The following is a 22,833-nucleotide window of genomic DNA, read 5'->3' as shown; positions in this document are numbered from 1 at the left end:
CCATGGTAATCATTAGCCTATTTCTGTCAGAATACCATTGCCACTGATAGTACAAGACAGCTCGCTTGGTATTAACAACCACACACATGAAATTAGTTTTAAAAAAGTACTACAGTATTACCAGTGTCACCATGATAAATCTTACTAACTATTGTAACATCATTTTCTGTGGTTTCTTAACCTCACACCGCTATGACTGGTATAAAAATAAAATTCAGGTCACAATAGTTTTGATATGTAGCCTCTCAGAATGAGTCCTACGGGACGTTATATTGGAGAGTGTCTGCAATACTGAGAAAAATATATTAAGTATATTAAAAAATATTAAGACACAAGGGCATGTCACAGGGGTTTTTATAGTATGAAAATGGATAAACAGTCGCACTCAATTCACTTTATGTTGTATTAAAACAACAGTTCTATTAGCAATTTCAGAATTTATATACATATGTACGGATAGATACAGCGCAAAACTATTGTAGAAAAAGTAATAATCACTGTGATTGTCAATGTTATGTTTTAGAATTTTAGTACTATTTATGTACTTTTATGAAGTTTTATTAATATTTTTTGTACATGTTAGTAGTTTTTGCTTTTTGTGTGCTTTTGTCATTTTATTTGTAATCATTTTAATTTATTTTTAGTTTAGTGGTACTAATTTGAGTATTTTAGTACTTGTGACATTTCTCATTTTTGTTTAGTTTTTCATAAAGACACATTTTATTTCAATTATCCAAAAACAAAAAATAAATCTTTGTGATATATTTAGTTAACAATAACAACCCTACTGTTTGTCATGGAACAGAGTCACAGAACTTGATTTTACACTATTTATCAACACATATGCAGAGAGAGAAGAGAGATCCACAGAGACATTGTTCATTTCCATCCCAGACAGCAGGCAGTGATTAAATATGCCACTTCTGCTCTACTAATTCATTCACTTTGAAATTCTGCTGCCGAGCAGAGTGCATCTTTTTCTGTTAAAGGGCCACATTGTTTTCACAGGACTTTGGCCTCATTAGCAGGAGTAGATGCTCAGAGTGGGGGAGGGGAAACTGGCCAAAGAGACATTGTCTCTTTCTGTCCATAATGATGTGACACAGTCAATTTGGAGATGCTTATGTTGACTGGGGGTGCCAGCAAAACATTTGGCATTTTCGTCTTCCTCTTATGAGTCCTTCAAAATGTCATTATCCATGAATTTGCCGTATCTAGGTCTCCCCTGCCAAAGTGGACAAAGTATTTCAAGATTCAAGTCTCACAGTTAGACAATTTTGTCTTACTTTTCTATGAATATTTTGCTGGATAAGGTCAGCTGTCCATCTTGCAGCTTCACCAAAGTATGGAAAACCTGTTGCCTTCTGTTCTTCTTGGGATTCCCTAATGCATCTGTTCCCAGGATGAAGGCGCTGCGGCATCAACTACGTGAGTATTAAGAACTGAGAGAACCTCCGGGCTCACGTAGCCTGGGCTAAAGGCTTATCAGAGGCTAAGCCAGAGGGGGAAAAAAACAGTAAAGCCAGTCTCAGTCGACCAGAGGTACGGGCACAAGGCCATCTGTCCATTCTCTGAATACAACTGACAACAAAGGAGGGCAACTCCGCACTCAGGGAATCATACACGCTCTGAAGCCTCAAACGTTAACTCATCCTGGATTGACAAGGCAAGAAGAGTTGGTGAAGAAAGTAAGTGGCATCTTCGCGCCGTCTGAAGCTCCATCACTTCTCAGGTCAGTTTGCTAACTTCAACCCAAAGCTGCTCGTCACGCTCAGGGACTTCCAAAGGACAGGAACAAATAGGCGTATTAAAGCTTTTCTGGCAACAACAGTGCTTTTGTTTCATCTTTGACAAAAGGAAAACTTTTGTTTATATCTTGTGACTGTATATACACTATATAGCCTTATATTTTTACATATAATTATAATAATGCAGTATAACACGATATATCTAAACAAATATCATTTAGAAATTATGTTGATGTTAATATAAAAGTCACATTCTAGTTCTGACACTACATAGACTAATACTTGTTTAGGTTGTTTATATGTTTTCATATAATTATAATAATGCAATATAACAATCTAAACAAATCTCATTTATAAAGGAATATATGTTGGCTATTTATATAATTCTATCTATCTATAAAACAAATATAAATTATGACGAGCTTAATACAAATAAATGTCATGTTTCAAAAATATTGCTTCAGGTTTGGGCAGTAATATTACATGTTATTAATGATTGGACCTATTCAAAGATAGACTTTGGGCAATATATACCGAAAAGTTTAGTTCGATTAGTTAATTTCTGTGTGCTGAAATCACAATATTGTACAGAGTAAAACAACAACAAAGGCTTGGCCATTAGGATTACGTATTTAAAACAGACTTATCATTTCTGAAGTCTAATCTGACCCACCATTTACTTTGCATGTCAACATTTCAATGGCAGGCGCATAAGTTATTTAAATTCCTGATTCATAAACACATTTGACATTTGAAATTTGAAAAACAGCGTGTGTGATATCTATATTCGGGCTTATTAGTGCTATGCTATATGATGGCAGAATGTTTTCAGATGCCTGTTGACAAGCTTTGGAAGGACAGAAATGGGTCAAATGGGTTTTAGCATTAGCCAAACAAATCCGGGCCTATAGGATTAGACAGGATGGCAGCAGTGTGTTTGATGCATTTACCTGATGAAGCAGCACACAACTAATAGCCACACAAAAGAACAGGCTTTTTACACCGTTTGTTATTGAACTCCGCCATCGTATCTCATATTAAGAATGCTGAATCTATAACTCATTTCGTTACTTCCACATTAGAAGTCTTGATCATGATTAAAATTGAATACTCTGACTTTAACAAATAACCCTTTTACTGGCTTCGATGTTAAACAGAAGCAAAACAAACATAACATTTGTTTCTCTTTTAGTCTATTCAGCGGTTCCCGTCTCTTTAGCAAGTTCCTCTGCTGCTGGAGTGTCATGGAAAAAGGGACCACATTTCATTTAACATCTTATGTAAGTCTGAAAACATTTCAAGAGCAGTAGTTTTCAAAGAGGCCTAACAAATGAAAGCATTGGGACTCAATTAGAATAGATATCTTCCATGTTCTCGCTTAAATAAAGAAAATGCACTCATTTATTGCTCCTAGCTGCAGGGCCTCATTAGAGGAATATGAGGAATGGATAAGGCATTATTAAAGGGAAATTTCAGACAATCTCCTTTTGCTTCCTCTGATCTAACGCTGCCTCATTTTTTAGTTTCGCTCATGTGATCTCATCTGGCTTAGAATCGATTCAGATGGCGATAAGCTCGGTTTTAAAGGGCTCGTCATTGCGGAAATATGAGGATTTTGGGAACAGATGACTCTCTGATAAATTAATGGGCCTTGTTAGACATGGTCAAAAAATGTCACTTGATCCAAAGGCCTAGAAAGACACAAGAGGCTCTTTTTGAGCAATTTCTATTAAAGCAGAGCCATTAGAGAGCTTAGAGGCGGGACCCCGCTCACCCGCTCACCCGCCCGGAGGGAAATAACGCCCAACTTAATGTAAGAGCACAGCAACAGGTATCCACAGCTAAGCAAAATGAGCGCATGACTGAATAGACATTTACGGCTGAGAAAGGTAATAGCAAGGAATTATGAGTTGTCAAGATTGAAATGTTTGCTCACTGAAATTCATCTCATATCTCTTCTGATTGAACTGGTATATTTGTCTGTTTGTGTGCACAGAGACAGTCTGTTTGAAGCATCTAGACCCAAGAGAAGAATGAATATGAATGAGAAGGAGGGAGGAGTATGTGAGGGGGGGCTAAATGTCACCCTCACCATCCGCCTACTAATGCATGGCAAGGTAAGACACATCTCGGATCCTCACAGAGCTGTGCTGGTTTTGTTTTCAGCCTTGTTTTGCAAAGCAGCCAGTCAAGCAGCGAAACACTACTTGAGAAAGATTTATGAGTGTATTTTCGATTGGCAATATAATTGATTATAAAATGTTGTCTTTTAGTCAACATACAGTGGCATTTCTGTGATAATCTTTTCTTAACCTGTAGTAGTCTGGGTCTGAAATGACGTCTGAAATGAGGCTACATTTATGCAATCGAAAATACAGTAAAAACTGTAATATTGTGAAATATTATTACCATTTAAAATAACTGTTTTCTGTTTGAATATATTTTAAAATGTAATTTATTCCTGTGATGGCAAAGCTGAATTTTCAGCATCATTACTCCAGTCTTCAGTGTCACATGATCTTTCAGAAATCACTCTAATATGATGATTTGCTGTGTAACAAACATTCCTTATTATTATCAATGTTGAAAACAGTTGTGCTACTTAATATTTTTGGAAACCAAGGAACAATACCATTCAAAATTTATTTTGGGGTAAAAAAAAAAGAGACACATTAAGTTGATCAAATGTGACAATGAAGACATTTATAATGTTACAAAAGATTTCTATGTTCTTTTGAACTTTCTATTCATCAAATACTCCTGAACAAATGTGTTAATTTCCACAAAATATTAAGCAGTAAACACTGTTCTCAACATTGATCATAATGAGAAATGTAGTGTTAACAGCTACACTTCTTGCCAATTTATGCTGTCAATACTATTTCTGATTATGTCATCTAAAAGAAAGCACTGATAATCTCCAGTTTACCATGCAATCATTTAAGATTAAATGAGATTTTGTCTGTTTTGTGTGTTTCTAGGAAGTTGGAAGTATCATTGGGAAGGTAAACAATTCAGTATTATCCTGATAATTGCCAGTCTTTATTCTTTGGTGTTCCAATTAAGCACTTCTTACTGTTTACATATGGCTTAAAGTCTAATTACGATTTACACATTCTGATATAATTATGATTTTTAATCTCGCTTTGTTTTAGAAAGGAGAAACTGTCAAAAAAATGAGAGAGGAAGTAAGTGCTACATCGATCTTCATAACCTTCAAACCTCATTTTATATTTCACATAGTAAGGTTTTTAACACAGTTTTTTTTTTTTTTATTATTATTAACTATGGACTGCTGCTTTAATATTACATGCAGTGCACGTTATTAATGCTGACTAGCTGTGTAAAGATTTAAAGCACTCATCTGGGTGGTCACATGTATATCAAAAATTAGACCGCAGAAAACCATCTGGAATCATTTGCAGTTTTCTGCAATCTGCAATCATTTTATTATCTTCACGATCAGTTCAATGGTATTTCACTGCCAGAGGGTGAAAATGTCAGCCTAGAGGCGAGACTAATCAATTAAACGTAATGCAGCACAAAAACTCTGCTTTTCTCTGTGGATTCAGAGTGGAGCCCGGATTAATATATCTGACGGTTCCAGTCCAGAGCGCATTGTCACCATTACCGGACAGTCTGAGGTCATCTTCAAAGCCTTCGCCATGATCGCAGAGAAATTTGAGGAGGTGGGTAGTACACTGTAAAAATATTAATGTGGATTTACACTAGGGATTTACTATTTGCCCTACTTTCACATTATACAGCAGTAGTTGTTCAATTTATTACAGTTACCTTATTACTGAATACAGTGAATTCACAGTGAATAGGAGCAGGAAATGGCTGATCACTGTTCAGTCACAATTGTCTGTGTCTGCATTACAGTGATCTTTTATATTTAGACATTAATTGTAATAGTGTGGTATCCACAGTAATATGCCTGCATTACATGCATAAATTATGTGGTTGCATTTTTTTTTACTGTTGGATGGTTTATTATTATTTAGCTACTTGTTCATATTAATTATGTTTATTTTTAAGATTATATTTGATAATTATAAGAGTTAATGGGTTTTATATGCCCGAGAGATCATACTAAATTTTGTAATATTTGTAATGGGCAACAACCACTTATCTCACCACAATAGTATTGCTAACCCCTCCTCCCATAATTGTTCATTAAATTATAATATTTATATAACTTACAATGTTAATATGCATAGCGAAGTTTGAGTAATGAGTCAATCACTTGCTTTATTTTAAACCAGTTGTGTTCTGTAATACCATTACACTGGCTTTTAATTAAATGAATAAAAGGTAAATTAGGTCCCAGCCAAAGGATGGTGACTTAACTATTGAAAACTATTAACACTTTGTTATTTTTTATTATATATATACACACATACAGTTTCATCGTTTTCTTTGGCTAAATCCACACTAGGTAATTTGCTGTGCTGTGTAATATTAAAAATAAAAGTGTATGTATGTATATGTGTATATATATATATATATGAAGAGTTCAGATGCAAAAGCCTCTAAGTGCCATCTGAAATTTTCATCTAAAATGAGCATTTTTTTTATCAGGCTCCTATGTTTAGGTTCAGTAATTTTACTCTAATGGCAATGTATAGGTCCTTTTCTATGCAATTAAAGTGAAATAACTGAACATAAATATAGGAGCCTGATAAAAATGCTAATTTTAGAAAAATATTTCAGACGGCACTTAGAGGCTTTTGCATCTGAAATTATATATATATATAATTTTTTTTTTTAAATATAACAAAGCATTACCTAGTCAGTATTTTATTTCATTTCAAAAACTGTCAACTTGTATTCCTGCAAGTTTTTTCTCCCTTATAAACTTGTCTTTATGAAAAAATGACACAATGACTTGACACGAGCTGAATTGAGCTTCTTTCTGATGCATATGCATCTCTTTCAGGATATCCTGGCATCTATGATAAACAGCACCGTGACAAGCAGGCCTCCTGTGACACTTCGCCTCGTCTTCCCCGCCAGTCAGTGCGGTTCACTCATTGGCAAAGGAGGCTCGAAGATCAAAGAGATCAGAGAGGTAGATATTCTAGGTAGAAGTTTAATTGTTGGCAAATGCGCAGGGTTTGTAATGCAGGTCACAGCGGCTCCCAGATGATGCACAGAATGATCCGTTAAACAATTAGTTTCCGTTGTCTCGGCGGCAGGCAGAAACACTTAACATCAGCATGATTGATTGTCCTCATCAAGACAGAACTTTTTATTCCTGAGCACAGGGGGCTGCTCGACTCAGGCTTCCGCTAAATCCACACGTTATGAGAAGGCTGCACCCCTGAGCTGTAATTTCCTAAACTCTTGAACTCGCTCACTTTTCCTCAAACTTATCTATTCATGGCTTTCGTTGATGGAAAACTAAGCGATTTATCTCAAAAGCGGAACCATTCGTTGTCATTTAGCTGTTGAAATTGACATGAGGACAGTGACTTGCCTGAAGTTGCTTGAAGGCTTTGTTTTTGATTCGGCTGGTGGATCACATTGAATAAATATAGCTGTCCTCGCCGCTGAGGGCTGTGAGGGGTGAACTGGCTGCTTTTATTCCCAGTTGCTATGAATGTCTAGGACAGGACAGCCCACCAAGGCCTAAATAGACTAATATTTATATACAGTATCCAAATAGCTTGACCTAAATAACTGGCCAGACGATAACAATGTCAGTTCTAGACATGAGAATAGCTGCAATACCAAAAGGGACTGTATGGCACACTTTTTTGCTAGTCACTTGGAAAGAAATCAGAATTTGTAATCTTACAGTCTCCTCAGTGCTGAGATGGGAAACCTTTCAAACTTTATGAAAAATGTTAATTGATAATTATTGGTCGTATTGCAGTTAATATGCGTAATATAGACACTGACATTTCAAATGACATACCAATCATTAAAGGATTAGTTCACTTCCAGAATAAAAATTTCTTGATAATTTACTCACTCTTCATTTGAAAATATATATTTTTTTTTTTGAGGAAAACATTCCAGGATTTTTCTCCATGTGGGAGCCAATGGGTTGAAGGTACAAATTGCAGTTTCAATGCAGCTTCAAAGGGCTCTACACGATCCCAGCCGAGGAATAAGAGTCTTTTCTAGCGAAATGATAGATCATTGTCTAAAAAAATACAAATGTTTATACCTTTTACCCACAAATGCTTGTCTTGCTCTAGTTTTGCGGTGCGCATGCGTGACTTCACGCATTACGTAATCATGTTGGAAAGGTCATGCGTGGTTTGTTCTTCGTCTGTGTACTTTGTTCAAAAGGTTGGGTAGGGCTAAAAACTCCATCTCATTTTCTCCTCCAACTTCAAAATCGAACTTCAAAACCTTTTTTGTAAAGGGCATTTGACTTTCTTTGCACGTTCGCTTTTATAAATAATGGGTCGGTACTTCCTCCTACGTCATGCGTGACCTTTCCAATGTGACTAAGTTGAGCTAGTGCAAGATGAGCATTTGTGGTTAAAAAGTATATAAATTTGAATTTTTTTTAGAAAATGGCCAATCGTTTTGCTAGATAAGACACTTATTTCTCAGCTGGGATCATGTAGAGACCTTTGAAGCTGGATTGAAACTAAAATTTGGACCTTCAATCCGTTGGCCGCCATTGAAGTCCACTATATGGAGAAAAATCCTGGAATGTTTTCCTCAAAAACCTTAATTACTTTTCAAATGAAGAAAGAAAGACATGAACATCTTGGATGACATGGTGGTGAGTAAATGATCAGGTTGTATTCTGGAAGTGAACTAATCCTTTAATGTACACGATAAAAAGTGATCATTAAATAAATTATTGCACAGCTCTCTGGAACAAGTGAATGTGATTGGTCAATATGGCAGCACTGCAAAAACTCCCTTTTGGAACCCTTAATTTTAAGAGCGTAGGTAATAATTCTAATTAAAATCAATAATTCATGTCTGCACATTCATTTAACTGCGAATTGCTGATTATTGCAAAATAAACCCAGGCAGACAGGGTGAGCAGAAATGCGGCTGTGGAGTGACCTTCTCCTTTTAAATGTCACTACTGAAAGACATATGAATGATGTCATTTTCTAATCATCCTGTCCAGCGTGTGTTGACTAAAAGCATTGCTGTGTGACAGAGCACAGGTGCCCAGGTCCAGGTGGCAGGAGACCTACTGCCTGACTCGACTGAGAGAGCCGTGACCATCTCAGGCACACCTCACGCCATCACACAATGCGTGAAACACATCTGCACCGTCATGTTGGAGGTTCGTGAGCATGCACGTGAGAGCGCGTATGCTTTTTAATTGAAAATCCGTATGATTATGCATGATTTCCCTTGTGCTTAAATGTTATTTCAAGTGGGGAATATTTTTCAGGTCTTTTTCCCCTTCACACTTCATTTGCATTCATTTTCAGTGCATGGACTACATGTTAAATGTTCCTGTTTGCTTCATTAGTTCCCAGCATCCAACCTTGGATGCCTTTGTTTTGCAGGATTTTCCCTGGCCCGCATTAACTTTGGGCTTTGAACAGTAAAATCCAGTGAGGCTTAACAGAGTTCTAGGCACATACTGCCTAAATGCCATTGCTTTTGTCCTGACTGTGCTTGTCTTCCTCATTTAGTCGCCACCTAAAGGAGCCACCATTCCATACCGACCCAAACCCACCGCGGGTGGCAGCCACACAGTGTTGGCGCAACCCCATACTGCGTCGGTGAGTTCTCCATCTATCTCTTAATGTAGAAACCATACAATCGACAACAGCCCTTCATGAGCATTAACGATTCCACAGTTCCCTGCAGTCCCAGTGGGATTCTTTGAGTGTGGATATTTACGCTAATGATTAGACTGAGATCAGCTGGTGGAATAAATCTCACCCCCAGATCCAATCAGTAATACAGTCAGTCACCAATTGGGCCATTGGACCATGCCAAGTGCTCTTAAACATGCAGATCAGACTCGCTTTGAATCACTAATTTAGATCTGTAGGTGTTTGAATTGGAAAGCTTGTAGCTAATCATAAATACAGCAGTATATCGCTGGACTAAACAATTCATTCATCAGTATTCCATTCTATTCTATTGTTCTGATCTTATGAAATACATACTTACTCATAAGGGCATGTAATCAAAGCTTTGACCCTTTAATTTTGATATCTCCTCTTGGGATGTTGTCCAAAGGGCTTCTGTTGCTCATTTGAGTGATCATGACATTTAATTTGACTATGGTGAGAAATGCAAAGGCTAGTTGTCCGTATAATGAAAAACCATGTCTGCTACAAGCTCTCTGGAGGATTAAAATGCTAAGAAGTAGTTTAGTTCTGTATTTTATTTTTATTTTTATTTATTTTTTTGCCATGTTTGATGATAGCATGGGATGTTCATGTGATGCCCCCTTGTGGTTACATTAAGAAGAGCTTGACATATTTCAGTCATAATTCCACCTGGCAGTGGAATTATAACAACATGTTATTGACAAGTAGTCTCAAGTAGAAAGACTTTGACTTGTGGTGTAAAGTCTGGTCCACTTTGCAGCTTATTCTTGCCGAGAGCCACCCGCTTTAACATGAACAAAGCGGTCAACCGCTGTTCGTTTTGACTTGCGTGTTTTTTAGGGGTGAATTTTGAACTACTGACTCATCTAAAAAAACTAATTAGAAATATGGCACAGAAATTTCCCTAAATAGAGGAAAGTGGATGAGCAAATTATTGATTACTTCACACAGCAAAATAGCGTTGCTTGTGGATAACTACATACTACTAATATTGCTAACAAGATATGAAGTCACTAACTTGGCAAATCCTCAAACGTGTTTATATTATCAACTTGTTTTAAACACTATTTTATTTGATAAAATCCCACTAACCCCAAATGTTACAATTTGCATTGCATCTTTTTTGAGCTTGCGATTTTCATAAAAGCTTTCTAGGTTTTTATGAAATATGCATAGAATGGACTGTGGGCGGTCCATGGGCGTGCCATGTCATCTAATAAGCGCTTGTTATTTGTTTTAACCTAAACATGTTATCTGTTCCACAGGCATTTGCTATTCCAGGACAGTTTGCCATTCCACACCAAGACGTGAGTGTTAGTCGTACTGGTTGATCAGTATCATTCACAGCACACGTCACAACACCACTGCAGTGCCCCAGTCACATTCCACCCCTTACACAATCACAATTCTCCCACTCCATTCCTCACACACACACCTAAGTGCCGATATCCCCGATATGGTCTCTGCCTATGATCGCTTCTTTAATATCTAGTATCACTAACACTTGTTAGTCCTTGTTTATTTCATATCCCTGGTTAAGACACAAGTAAACAATATTGGTTAACAGAATCATTCAAACGTGAATGCTATAATTACAAAGGTTGCAAGGCAGCACTGTATTGACAGAACCCTAAACATTAGGGTTAGGTTTTTTCAACTCCTATGTAGTAGGGGTGGGCGATATGGCAAAAATATAAAATCACGATTCACGATTTTATCACGATTCTTTGTCATGTTGGTTTTACTATTTTGCAAGTTGTCTGAGCAGTCTCTGTTAAACCATTCACCATACAGACTCCATTCTGTGGAAGTCAATTTCTGATTCAGCCTCGTGCCTATGGCCGAATCACAGCCGTGCCGATATACAGCAATATCGCACTGCTACTCGTGTGATATTGTTACACAAAAAATTGAGATTGCGAGTGAATACGAAATAAACAGTGAAGTCGTAGGTATGAAAAACAAGTTGCAATTGTGAGCTATTAAGTCACATTGCAAGATATAGTCACAATTACAGTAAAATTGCAATTGCGAGATTTAATGTCAATGCGAGATATAATGTAAAGGTACAGGTATGAAAAACAAAGTCACAATTGTGATATATAGCCAAATTGCAAGATATAGTCACATTGTGAAATATACAGTAATGTTGCAATTGCAAGATTTAAAGTCAATGCGAAATATACAGTGAAGTTGTAGGTATGAAAAACAAAGTCGCAATTGTGATATATAAAGTCACTGTGAGATATAACCACATTGTTATAAAGTTGCACTTGTGAGATTTAAAGGGATAGTTCACCCAAAAATGAAAATTCTGTCAGGAATTGCTCAACCTAATGCCGTTCCAAACCCGTAAGACCTTTGTTCATCTTTGGAACACAAATTAAGATATTTTTGAAAAAATCCGAGAGCTTTCTTGCCTTTTTTATTTTTGGCATTTTTGACTTTATTATGATAGGTCCTCAAGGAGGGATTCGAACTTGGGATGCCCACAAGGCTATTGCTGACAGCAATGCAACTACCACGTTTCACTGTGCACAAAAAGTGTTCTCGTAGCTTCTGAAAATTAAGATTGAACACTGATGTCACATTCACTATTTTAACAATGTCCTTACTACCTTTCTAGGCCTTGAACTTGGTAGTTCCGTTGCTGTCTATACAGGGTCAGAAAGCTCTTGGATTTCATAAAAAATATCTTTATTTGTGTTTTGAAGATGAACAAAGCTCTTACGGGTTTGAAAAGACACGAGGGAGAGAACTTTCATTTTTGGGTGAACTCCTTTAAAGTCAGTGCAATATAAACAGTAAAGTCGCAGGTATAAAATATATAAATGATAGAAGGTTCAGCATTAAAATTATAAGCAAATGTGACGATGTAATCATAATCACATTATGATTGGTGTTCTTTCTTACATCAATTTGCATTCTGAATTGTGATTGGTCTTGCATGTAACACATGTAACGGTACCGCTGCACTGCAAAGGCGGTGTCATGTCATCTGTTAATTATCACAGACAGCAGGCAGAAAACCCGACATGTGTCATGACAACTGCAGATCGAACCAAAACACATCTCAAACTTAAATACGAATCTTTTCCTGCCTCGCAAGCACTTAAATTCCCTTAAGCAAATGCAAATCTAGTTTTTCGATCACCTTGAAGTGGACGGTAAGTCCAAAGGGTGACCTGATAACTAATCTAATTTTGAGACTTGATATGGGTGCTGTTCTGTCTGTAGATGTGAGTGTCCTCTGAAATAATTCCATTTTGATTGGCTAGTTCTAACCTCCCTTCCTGCCCCCGCAGTTGACCAAGCTTCACCAGTTGGCTATGCAGCATATCCCCCTTACCTCCCTTGGGCAGAGCAACCCCACCTTCCCTGGTACGTACCCAGAGCTCCCCAGGGAAGTCTGTCTCTCCCTTTGTCTGTCTCTCTGCCTGTCTTTCTCTCGATCTGTCTCTTTCCCTCCACTCTTTCATCTGTCGTGTCTGACCACCTCTGTCTCATGCGTTCACCACCGCATGTTCTACTTTTCCACTCTGAAGAAAATGATGGCGAAGCTGTTTTTGTGGTAAGGTAATAAATATCATAACACTGCCAACATAATGCTGCACACATGCTGTGCCATGATACAACCACTAACCAGTCCTGATAGCTCTAGATAGTCTGCGTTCGGATACCGACGGCTCCTTTGAGTTGTCGTAGAAATCTACAAATGTGTCATGTCACCATAACAACAGCATCATGACGGCTATGTGATGCATATGTGTCACCCCTCAATCTCTCCTTATATGTGAACTCATCACAAAGGCTTTCACTCGTTTAACATTCTTCCCCCCTCATGTCCTCCACAAAACCCCTGACCTGTTCAAACCGGCAGCATTGTCCTAAGCAAACCTGAAGCCCACTCTCACAGCAGCCCACATTTATCATGAAAAACAGAGTCCACACATTGCAAGTGCCAGCCCATAATTATTACCATGGAAATAGGGAGTTGAAGAGCGACAGCCTCTCCACAGACGTTTCCGATAATGTGCGCTATTTGGAAATGCTTTTATGGGTGTTTTTGAATCTCAGGCAGACATGAATTAAACAGGAATTCATTCATGACTCACCCGCTGTAGCAGCCTTAATGTTTTCGTACATTGTGTAATTTTAATGTGATATTTTTCGATTTTATTTGAGCACACTCAGTGGCAGTGTAGCAATGTCAAAAAGTTTCTTTTTTTCATCTGATGAGTTGTGTATTGCTAACCTTCCCATTTCCCTGCATAGGTCTGGAGGCCTCTATTGCTACCAGTTCTCATGAGCTGAGCATACCTAATGATGTAAGTTATATTATATGTCATAATCATACATTTAACTTTTATTAGACACAATGTCTGTTGCAGTTCATATTACATTAAATGCTGTTATTGCTGTGCACACTGACCCCAAAAAGTAAGTCACACTTAAACTGTATGATTTTCATTAGATCAAATAAAAGTAATAATTATAATAATTTTGATAATAAGCTAAGAATGACAAATTATGCCAGACCTTTTCTTAGCCTTATTTTCAAATGCATAATATTATTCACAAATGTGACCCTGGACCACAAAACCAGTCTTAAGTCGCTGGGGTATATTTGTAGCAACAGCCAAAAATACATTGTACAGGTCAAAATTATAGATTTTTCTTTTATTCCAAAAATCATTAGCATATTAAGTAAAGATCATATTCCATGAATATATTTTGTAAATTTACTACTGTAAATATATCAAAACGTTGTTTTGGATTAGTAATATGCATTTCTAAGAATTCATTTGGACAACTTTAAAGGCGATTTTCTCAATATTTGGATTTTTTTGCACCGTCAGATTCCAGATTTTCAAATAGTTGTATCTCGGCCAAATATTGTCCAATACTAACAAACCATACATCAATGGAAAGCTTATTAATTCAACTTTCAGATGCTGTATACATCTCAATTTCGAAAAAATTACACTTAAGAATGGTTTTGTGGTCCAGGGTCACAAATATGGTGTCAAAGATCTTTGAATTGATTTTGTAAGCCTTTTATGATGTTCATCAAGGCTGCATTCATCTGATACAGAAATACAGTAAAACAATTTAAAATAAATGTTTTAATATATTTTAAAATGTAATTTATTCCTGTGATGTAAAGCTGAATTTTCAGCATCATTACTCCAGTCTTCAGTGTCCCACAATCCTTCAGAGTTGCTGCTCAAGAAACATTTCTTATTATCAGTGTTTAAAACAGTTGTGCTGCTTAATATTTTTGTTGAAAATGTGATTTTTTTTCCTTGATGAATTGAAAGTTCAAAAGTGCATTTATTTGAAACTGAGTTTTTTTCTAACACTGTAGAAGTCTATACTGTCACTTTTGTCAATTTAATGCATCCTTTCTGAATGCAAGTAATATTTTTTCTTTCTTCCAAAAACAAAATGGTAGTGTACTTTTACATTTTATTACCAGAGTTTGGATTTCCATCTAAAATAAGAATGCAACATCTATATCTATACAGGAATAATCGTCTTGGGAAACATATCTGCTTATTATATCTGCTGCTTGCTGATTCTCATGCACAGCTGACAGAAAACAAGATGCATACTGATTCTCAGTTTGAGGCACTGAGACAACATTTTATTTACAAACAACCAAAGGTGCAGCAGAAAAAAACTTTTACAATGTTTACTTGCTTGTACTTATAGTAACATAAAAATAGTCTGAGATGTGAATGCTTCCAAAGACCAAATCATCCAACACCAAACAATTATGTATTCATTTGTTTATATTTCCCAATCATTTTAGATTTTTATTTGCTTTGCATTTATTTTAATGTTTTTAAACCAATAATTTTAATGTACTGGAATATTTCATTTGAAACCATATTTTTGCTTGCCTTTACTTACTTTGAAATACATGCCAATTGGCTTGATATTTTGTATGTATTGCAATGACATTCATTCATTTTAGGTGTATCTTAAATAATTTATGATTTTCTTCATGATTTGCTATCATTACACTGACACAATGTTACTCTGATCATGTATTAAAGTAATCTGTTATTCAACACCCACTTGTAGAATCTATTTAGTAACATTCAAGGCATGCCATACAGTGGAGAAGAACTACTTCCATGTCCTAGAGGTTTACTCCCAGACCCAGCCTCCTTAGACTTTTAATGTCCAGATGTTGTTTGCCCCTCACCCGTCTGTCTCTCTGTCTCTCAGCTCATAGGCTGCATCATTGGCAGACAGGGCAGTAAGATCAATGAGATTCGCCAGATGTCTGGTGCCCAGATCAAAATTGCCGGGGCCACAGACGGTTCGGCAGTGCGCCACGTCACCATCACAGGCTCCCCAGCCAGCATCAGTGTGGCTCAGTACCTCATCAGTGCAAGGTAAGACCTTTCCCTCTCACATGTTAAAGCATAGTTCAGCCAAAAATGAAATTCTGTCATCATTTACTCACCTTCATGTCATTCGAAACCCATATGCTGTTTTTCTTCGGTGGAAATTAAAGGGAGAATTTTTCAAGAATGTTCATGCAGCTCTTTTCCATACAATTCGTAGTGATCATGTCTGTCAAACTTCAAAAAAGAAAAAATTCTAAAAGCAACATAAAACGAGCCCATATGCACTACAGTACAGTAAAAAAAATAAAAAAGTAAAAAAATAAGAAATGAATACTTTTATTCTCCAAGGATAAATTGATCAAAATTTATCAAATCAATAAATCATGTTATTTTAAACAATCCTGCAAAAAATAATTAATCACAGTTTCCACAAAATATTCAGAAGCACCAAAATTGATTGAAATAGAATATCAGCATATTAGAATGATTTCTGAAGGATCATGTGACACTGAAGACTGGAGCATCACAGGAATAAATTACATTTTAAAATATAAAACATATTAAGCTATAATAATATATCAGGCAATTACTGTTTTTACTGATTGTAATGAAAAAAATGCAACAGTGGTGAGCATTATTCACTTCAAAAATATTTAGAAATCTTACCAACCCCAAACTTTTAAATGGTGGTGTATATTCCAAGTCTTCTCTAGCCATATGACAGCTCTGTGTGAATAATAGATCAAAATATAAAACATTATCAAATTAAAATCTTTCCCATTATAGTTTTCAAAACAAATATAGTGGCTTTTGATGCATCACATCAGTTTGACATCATTATTTGCAGTGTTCTACATGACCAAATGCATTAATATATGTGACCCTGGACCACAAAACCAGACGTAAGTAGCACGGGTATATTTGTAGCAATAGCCAACAATACATTGTATGGGTCAAAATAATCCGTTTTTATATGCCAAAAATCATTAGGATATTAAGTAAAGATCATGTTCCATGAAGATATTTTGTAAATTTCCTACTGTAAATATATCAAAACTTAATTTTTGATTAGTAATACTAATATGCATTGCTAAGAACTTCATTTGGACAACTTTAAAGGCGATTTTCTCAATATTTAGATTTTTTTGCACCCTCAGATTACAGATTTTCAAATAGCTATATTTCAGCCAAATATCGTCTGATCCTAACAAACCATACATCAATGGAAAGCTTATTCATTCATGATGTATAAATCTCAATTCTTTAAAAAATGACCCTTATGACTGGTTTTGTGGTCCAGGGTCATATATGATTAATGATTAAATATATATCAAACCTATGTTTGATTTAAGAGTTACAATGAAATTCAGTGAGTAGCAACTTAACATGAAACTTTCTAAATATCTTTCTTGGAATACATTGCAAGCTGGGTAAGAGCAGCCTGAACATTCTGCAGCATTTCTCCTTTTGTGTTTTACAGAAGAATGTAAGTCATGAGAGCAAGTAAACATGATGACAAACCTTTCATTTTTGGATAAACTATTCCTTTCCCACAATCTGTTTTACGTAATGGTGTAATACTTAGGAATTAGACAGCAGTCATGTGGTCTGTTTCATCTCACCCATTTGGCACTCCTTTATTAATTCTCATCCAGGCATGTTAAACCCTTATTATTATTCCTTCTTGTAACACATAACATTCCCTAAATTGATTATTCTTTTCTCTATTTCTCTCACCCCCCCCCCCCTCTTGTGCACACCGTAACCCCTCTATTAACCCCACACTTGTCCTCACACCCCTCCTTGTTTGCGTGGATCTGAATGTGTGTTTGCAGTTTAGAGATGGCTAAACTGAGCATCCAGGCTGCATCGTCCTCCTCTTCCGGCACACCTATCGACCTCAGCCTGGGCTTCTCCCAGTCCACCCCCTCCATCTCCGCCTCCACTGCCTCTTCCATGGCCGTCCTGGCTGCTCCCCCCTCTGCTATTAATGTCCACTCCCCCCCGTCCGTCCCCTCTATCCCCAGCGCCCACTATGCATTGCCTGTTTCTAGCCTGCTTGGCATGAAAACTGTCCCCTGGCTGGCAGTGCACACAGCCACCTCCGCAGGCCTCCCAGCCGGCCTCACTTCCTACACCGCAAAGATCCCCACCTCGTCCAGCATCAAAAAATCTGAGCGGCAGAAGTTTGCCCCGTACTGAGCGGCCGTGGTCTTTAAACATCAGTAATGTTGTATTTGTTTATTACTCATTCATGAATATTAAGTAGATTGAACGTGTTTCTCACCACCCCATATTTTTTATGTTTCTGTGCAATATTACACAAACAAGGAATAGTGAGTGCATGACAAGATTAATCGCTCCTTATATTGTCTTCCATTTTGTGTGGCGTTTCATTCGGAAGTGTTTGAGATATCCATCTCGCACCATATAATTTATCTGACACGGCACCTGTTTTTTTTTTTTTTTTTTTAAAGAAAAGCCAAAGGCAACAAGAACTTGATTTATTGGAACTATGCAGCTCACAGTGTTTTTGTGTGTATATATATATATATATATATATATATATCTTGGAGTGATCTTTAATGTGCTGATTAGAATGGCTGTCATCATTGTTATTGTATCACAACACAATATACAAAGTCATTTAAAAGAAAGTATCATGCTCTGCCTCTCATACTGATGTTGTTATTCAGACTTTGACCTACTTTATTAATATGACATTGTGTCAGAACTTTTTTTTTTTCCTGCAAATACACTTTTTAATTAATACTGCAGAGACACAAGCCACAGCCTAGTAAGAGGGGGTCCTTGCCCTGTAATAAGGGGGCCTGTTAGGTCCTAAATAATATGATCAGGAACCCTCATACTAAACTATATTTAGTAGCTCTATATTATCATGTATTAAAACCTATTAATTAAAAATGATGAAGAAGTTGAAAAAATATGACATTACATTGTTTCCAAAATTAAATAACTGGCTTTTATATTGTCACTTTATTAACAGCAAAAAATTCTGGAAAGTTTTTACTTTGTATTAGAATCACAGTGAATCAATTTTTTCCCCTACCAGCTACTCTGTTACTGTTAGATGTATAAACCTGAGAAACATTAATTTAAATTTATGTGTAAGGTGGTTTTCACAATGAATATTGTTACAACAGCAATTAAAAATATTTATATAACATTGTTAACATGTTAACTTTTTTTAATTAATACTTTTATTTAGCATAGATGCATTAAAAGTGAAAATAAAAATATTCTATTTCAAATAAATGTTGTTCTTTTGAACTTTCTATTCATCCAAGATTCCTGGGGGGAAAAAATGTTTCATGGTCTCAGCAAAAATATTTTCAATATTTGATAATAATAAGTAATGTTTCTTGAGCAACAAATCAGCTTATTAGAAAGATTTCTGTAGGATTATTTGACACAAATGACTGAAGTAAATTTGTTTTTTTAAATGTTTTTACATTGTAAAAATATTTCACAATATTACAGTTTATACTGTATTTTTGATCAAATAAATGCAGCCTTGCCAAACATAAAAAACATCTTACAAGAAAAAAGTATACTTCTGAATGGTAGTGTATGTGTTTTTGTTTTTTCTCTCTAATTTCCGTGGACCCTTAGCACCTGCTTCCAGCCTGTGGGGGTCCCAGGACACCAGCTCGAAAATACAGCCTACACTTTGTGTTGATGTAAAACAATATCCAATAAAATGTTATGTTTTTGTTCACTCAGCTAAGATAACAGATGACACTATGAAACTGTGACACAGCAGACCCATGCTTCTCATGCCCAGCAGGGCTAATTATCAGAAATAACTGTTTTTAACAATAATTTGATCTGTTCTTCTGTATCTGATTGTGTGTTTTCCTCCTAGGCTGTCCTCAGTGATAGCAAGTCTGAGGCCACTGTAGTGCAACATTTACAGCTCTTATCATTAATCTGTGATTGGATTACCCTAAAGCCATAGTGGACTCTTATGGACTCAAGGAATCCTGGCTACATGATGAAAATTGTTTTCTAACTTGAAAACCATGTATTAAACAGATGCGCTGTAACTGTAGTTTTTTAAATGTGTCAACCATTCAATGCAAGACATGTATTTGTGTTTGTTTTTAGATTGCTTTTGGAAATTCAAATCAATGTACTTTTGACATTAAATGTAGAATTTAAAAGTCGTTCTTTAATTAAACAACAGCTTTTTATTAGTACACACAGACTTTCTAGTTTCATTTTATATCCAAAAAAGCCTTGGCAATGCATTTATGAACCTTTAATGAAATTAAACATTCCCTATTTCATTGCATTTCAGTGCCTGACCTGTTGTGATTGAAGTTAAAAGGTAAAAGCAAAGAGTTTTCACGGTGCTCCAGATGCATATCTGCTGCCTTGAGTCTTTCAATAATACATGTGCTTAAAACAGGGTTATTTTGGTTAAAGTAAGCTGGTCTCTAAGAACCAGAAAGCAGTTTTCCTGCACTGTACGTGATTCACATTTGTCTTGTAGAGAGCTTATTTCGTCCTCCTTATCAACCATTTGTTTCTGATGGATGTTTGCTGTTTTGTAAATGTCATCAGTACGTCACTGGTTTACTGGAGAACAGACACAGTGACAGGCTGAATGCTATTCATCTCAGTCAGACGCAGAACATAACATTCCCATTGGATCTGTGGATACTGCTTGAACAAACAGTGCATCAAAGCCACTAATTCTCATGCATGCAGCATCCACATTCACATAAAACTGCATGTTTTCTCATGACTCCTCTCATAATTTCCTAAGACATATGAATTTATTACGACATATGCTTTACCTTTACCTTCTTCCGAGGGTCCATTGACACATTTTCCTCCCCTAGAAAGAAAGAAAGGCCTCCATGAATATTAACAGTTTGTCTGAACTTTTTACCCTTTAGCAGAAATGTCCACAGAGACATCAGTTGGTGCTAGACAACAAACTTTGTCTGGCAAAAATCGGAATGAACTTTTCGTCACCCTTGTTTTAGAAACTACCTTTTCACAGGTACTGCAGGGACAGGTGTCTCTGCAGGTTGCTCAATCATGCATGTGGTCTGAGCAAACCATTACCACACTGTCACTCACTGCACGTAGAGCCCTGGTCCTGTTCTCCAGGAGCTGAGGCCCCATTCAACTTTAATAAAATAACTTCTGCTTTTAGAAAAACACTCTCACGCTAAGACGTTTGGCCAAGCTGTGAGAATTTGACCTTAAAGCTGTCTGCTGGAGGATTTGAATCGCGTTTGTATGCCAAATACAGGTTCACATTAAGGCTGGACTGGATCAATTGTTAATGTGCATGGAAATGTAGTGTCAGAAGGGGACCTCCTGTCCTCTGTAGGGAGGGGGTCGTGGTGCCAGCAGCTTGTGCTCTGTTGTGAAATGTAGTGTTGTGGACATTTATCCCTGCCTCTTTGTTAATGTTGAATTAATGATTTTCCCCTCTCACCCCATCAAAAGATGATGATGGAAATGGGTTCGACCGACTCACGAATAATCAATTATATTAATGCAGGTCTGTGCTGGATATGAAGAGCGTTTCTTTAAAAGGACGTAATCATCTGGCCTCAAGCACCACTGTCGTTCTGTGTGTATGTGTTTACAAAACTGTTCCCAGAAGTTGGCTAAATGTGACAGCGTCCTTTTGGGGACATCTGGGGACATTCTCATTTGGAAAGAAACAATTCATAAACAAAAATGTTATTTTCTAAGAATCCTAAGAATATAAAAAAGATTTCTTTGTAGGGTTTATGGTTAGTTTGTGGTCCTTATTATTAATGTTATACAAAAACAAAACTCTATAGTATGTTCTCATTTAGATAGCTAATAAATATGTGTGTGTGTCTGCTTAGCTATAGTTTGGGGGTAAAATTACGCACTGAAGTTAGATACGTTTCGAACGTTTGGAGTCAGTAAAATGTTTTTGAAAGAAGTCTCTTAAAGTCACCAATGCTGCATTTATTTGATCCAAAAATACAGTTAAAACATACATTTTGTGAAATAATATTACAGTTTAAAGTAACTGCTTTCTATTTTAATATATATTTTAAAATGAAATGTATTCCTGTGATTCAAAGCTGAATTTTCGAAGTCCAGTCTTCAGTGCTACACGATCCTTCAGAAATCATTCTAATATGCTGATTTTCTGCTCAATTTATGGCATCCTTGCTGAATAAAAACAAATATTAATAATAATAATAATAAAATAAAAACTTGCTGACCCAAAATTTTGAATGGTAGTGTAAAACATTTCTTTGTTTGATTTAGTTATGTATTGATTCTTTTTATTGTTATTTGCTACTTTATTTCTGTTTGTGTGCATTGATGGATGCTATTTGCTAGACCCAAGTGGGTGTTGTGTTATTGACAATCTTGGCCAGGATGCTCTTGTAAAAGATATTTTTAATCTCAATGTGCATTTCCTGGCAAAAAAACAAACAAACAAACAAACAAACAAAAAAAAACAGACATAAAATAACTTCAGTAATTAATTAAAATAATAAATAATTACATTCATTTAATATAATAATTAAGATCAATAATATAATTTGTTTATTCTAAAAATGTTTTATTTTATAGGTTAGTCTACAGTCATTATAAGCAGATCTATGCACAAACAACATAAATCTAACTATACTAGGAACTTACTATGTGAATATCAGCTTTAGATCAAAAAGTTTCAAATCTACTGACACCGACAGGTTTTTGTGAGGATTAGGTTTAAGTGTAGAGTTATGATAAAGGCTTAACAAATATCATCACAAACACATAAAAACTCCACGTTCTGATTTCACTATTCATAACTGGAAAAAACAAAAACAACTACATCCTAATCGTGGCAGAAAAGTTCAATCCTCATGCATTTTCATCAGTTTTATACCTGCACATTCAAATGTCTCTTTGTCCTCAGAATCTCGT

The 22,833-nt window shown here is 36.2% G+C and overlaps 1 protein-coding gene across 5 annotated transcripts; it reads left to right on the top strand.

Moving 5' to 3' along the window:
- Positions 1 to 1,058: 1,058 nt before the first annotated feature.
- zgc:110045 (uncharacterized protein LOC664755 homolog) lies at positions 1,059 to 20,108 on the top strand. 5 transcript variants are annotated; one of them, XM_058795136.1, is made up of 14 exons: positions 1,059 to 1,732; positions 2,941 to 3,028; positions 3,745 to 3,865; positions 4,730 to 4,753; positions 4,904 to 4,936; positions 5,321 to 5,437; positions 6,691 to 6,822; positions 8,890 to 9,018; positions 9,377 to 9,466; positions 10,792 to 10,833; positions 12,832 to 12,907; positions 13,802 to 13,854; positions 15,764 to 15,933; positions 17,724 to 20,108. In XM_058795136.1, exons 3-14 carry the CDS (start codon positions 3,782 to 3,784, stop codon positions 18,088 to 18,090), a joined length of 1,317 nt encoding a protein of 438 aa, XP_058651119.1. In that variant the 5' UTR covers positions 1,059 to 1,732; positions 2,941 to 3,028; positions 3,745 to 3,781; the 3' UTR covers positions 18,091 to 20,108. The 5 variants fall into 5 exon arrangements, with proteins under 5 accessions (XP_058651119.1, XP_058651118.1, XP_058651122.1 ...); XM_058795135.1 differs by lacking the exon at positions 1,059 to 1,732 and having other exon boundaries at positions 2,008 to 3,028; XM_058795137.1 differs by lacking the exon at positions 1,059 to 1,732 and having other exon boundaries at positions 2,010 to 3,028; positions 19,775 to 20,108.
- The last annotated feature ends 2,725 nt before the right edge of the window (positions 20,109 to 22,833 follow it).

Source organism: Onychostoma macrolepis, chromosome 13 (genome assembly GCF_012432095.1).
Source record: "Onychostoma macrolepis isolate SWU-2019 chromosome 13, ASM1243209v1, whole genome shotgun sequence".
Lineage (NCBI taxonomy): Eukaryota > Metazoa > Chordata > Actinopteri > Cypriniformes > Cyprinidae > Onychostoma > Onychostoma macrolepis.
Note: the sequence above shows the minus strand (reverse complement) of the source record. Positions and strands in the feature narration are given on the sequence as shown.

Coding starts and splice junctions, on each gene's coding strand:
- zgc:110045 (XM_058795136.1), top strand. CDS start 3,782: ATGAATATGAATGAGAAGGAGGGAGGAGTATGTGAGGGGGGGCTAAAT. Junction 9,467..10,791: donor CGCAACCCCATACTGCGTCG/GTGAGTTCTCCA, acceptor TCTGTTCCACAG/GCATTTGCTATTCCAGGACA. Junction 12,908..13,801: donor GAGCAACCCCACCTTCCCTG/GTACGTACCCAG, acceptor TTCCCTGCATAG/GTCTGGAGGCCTCTATTGCT.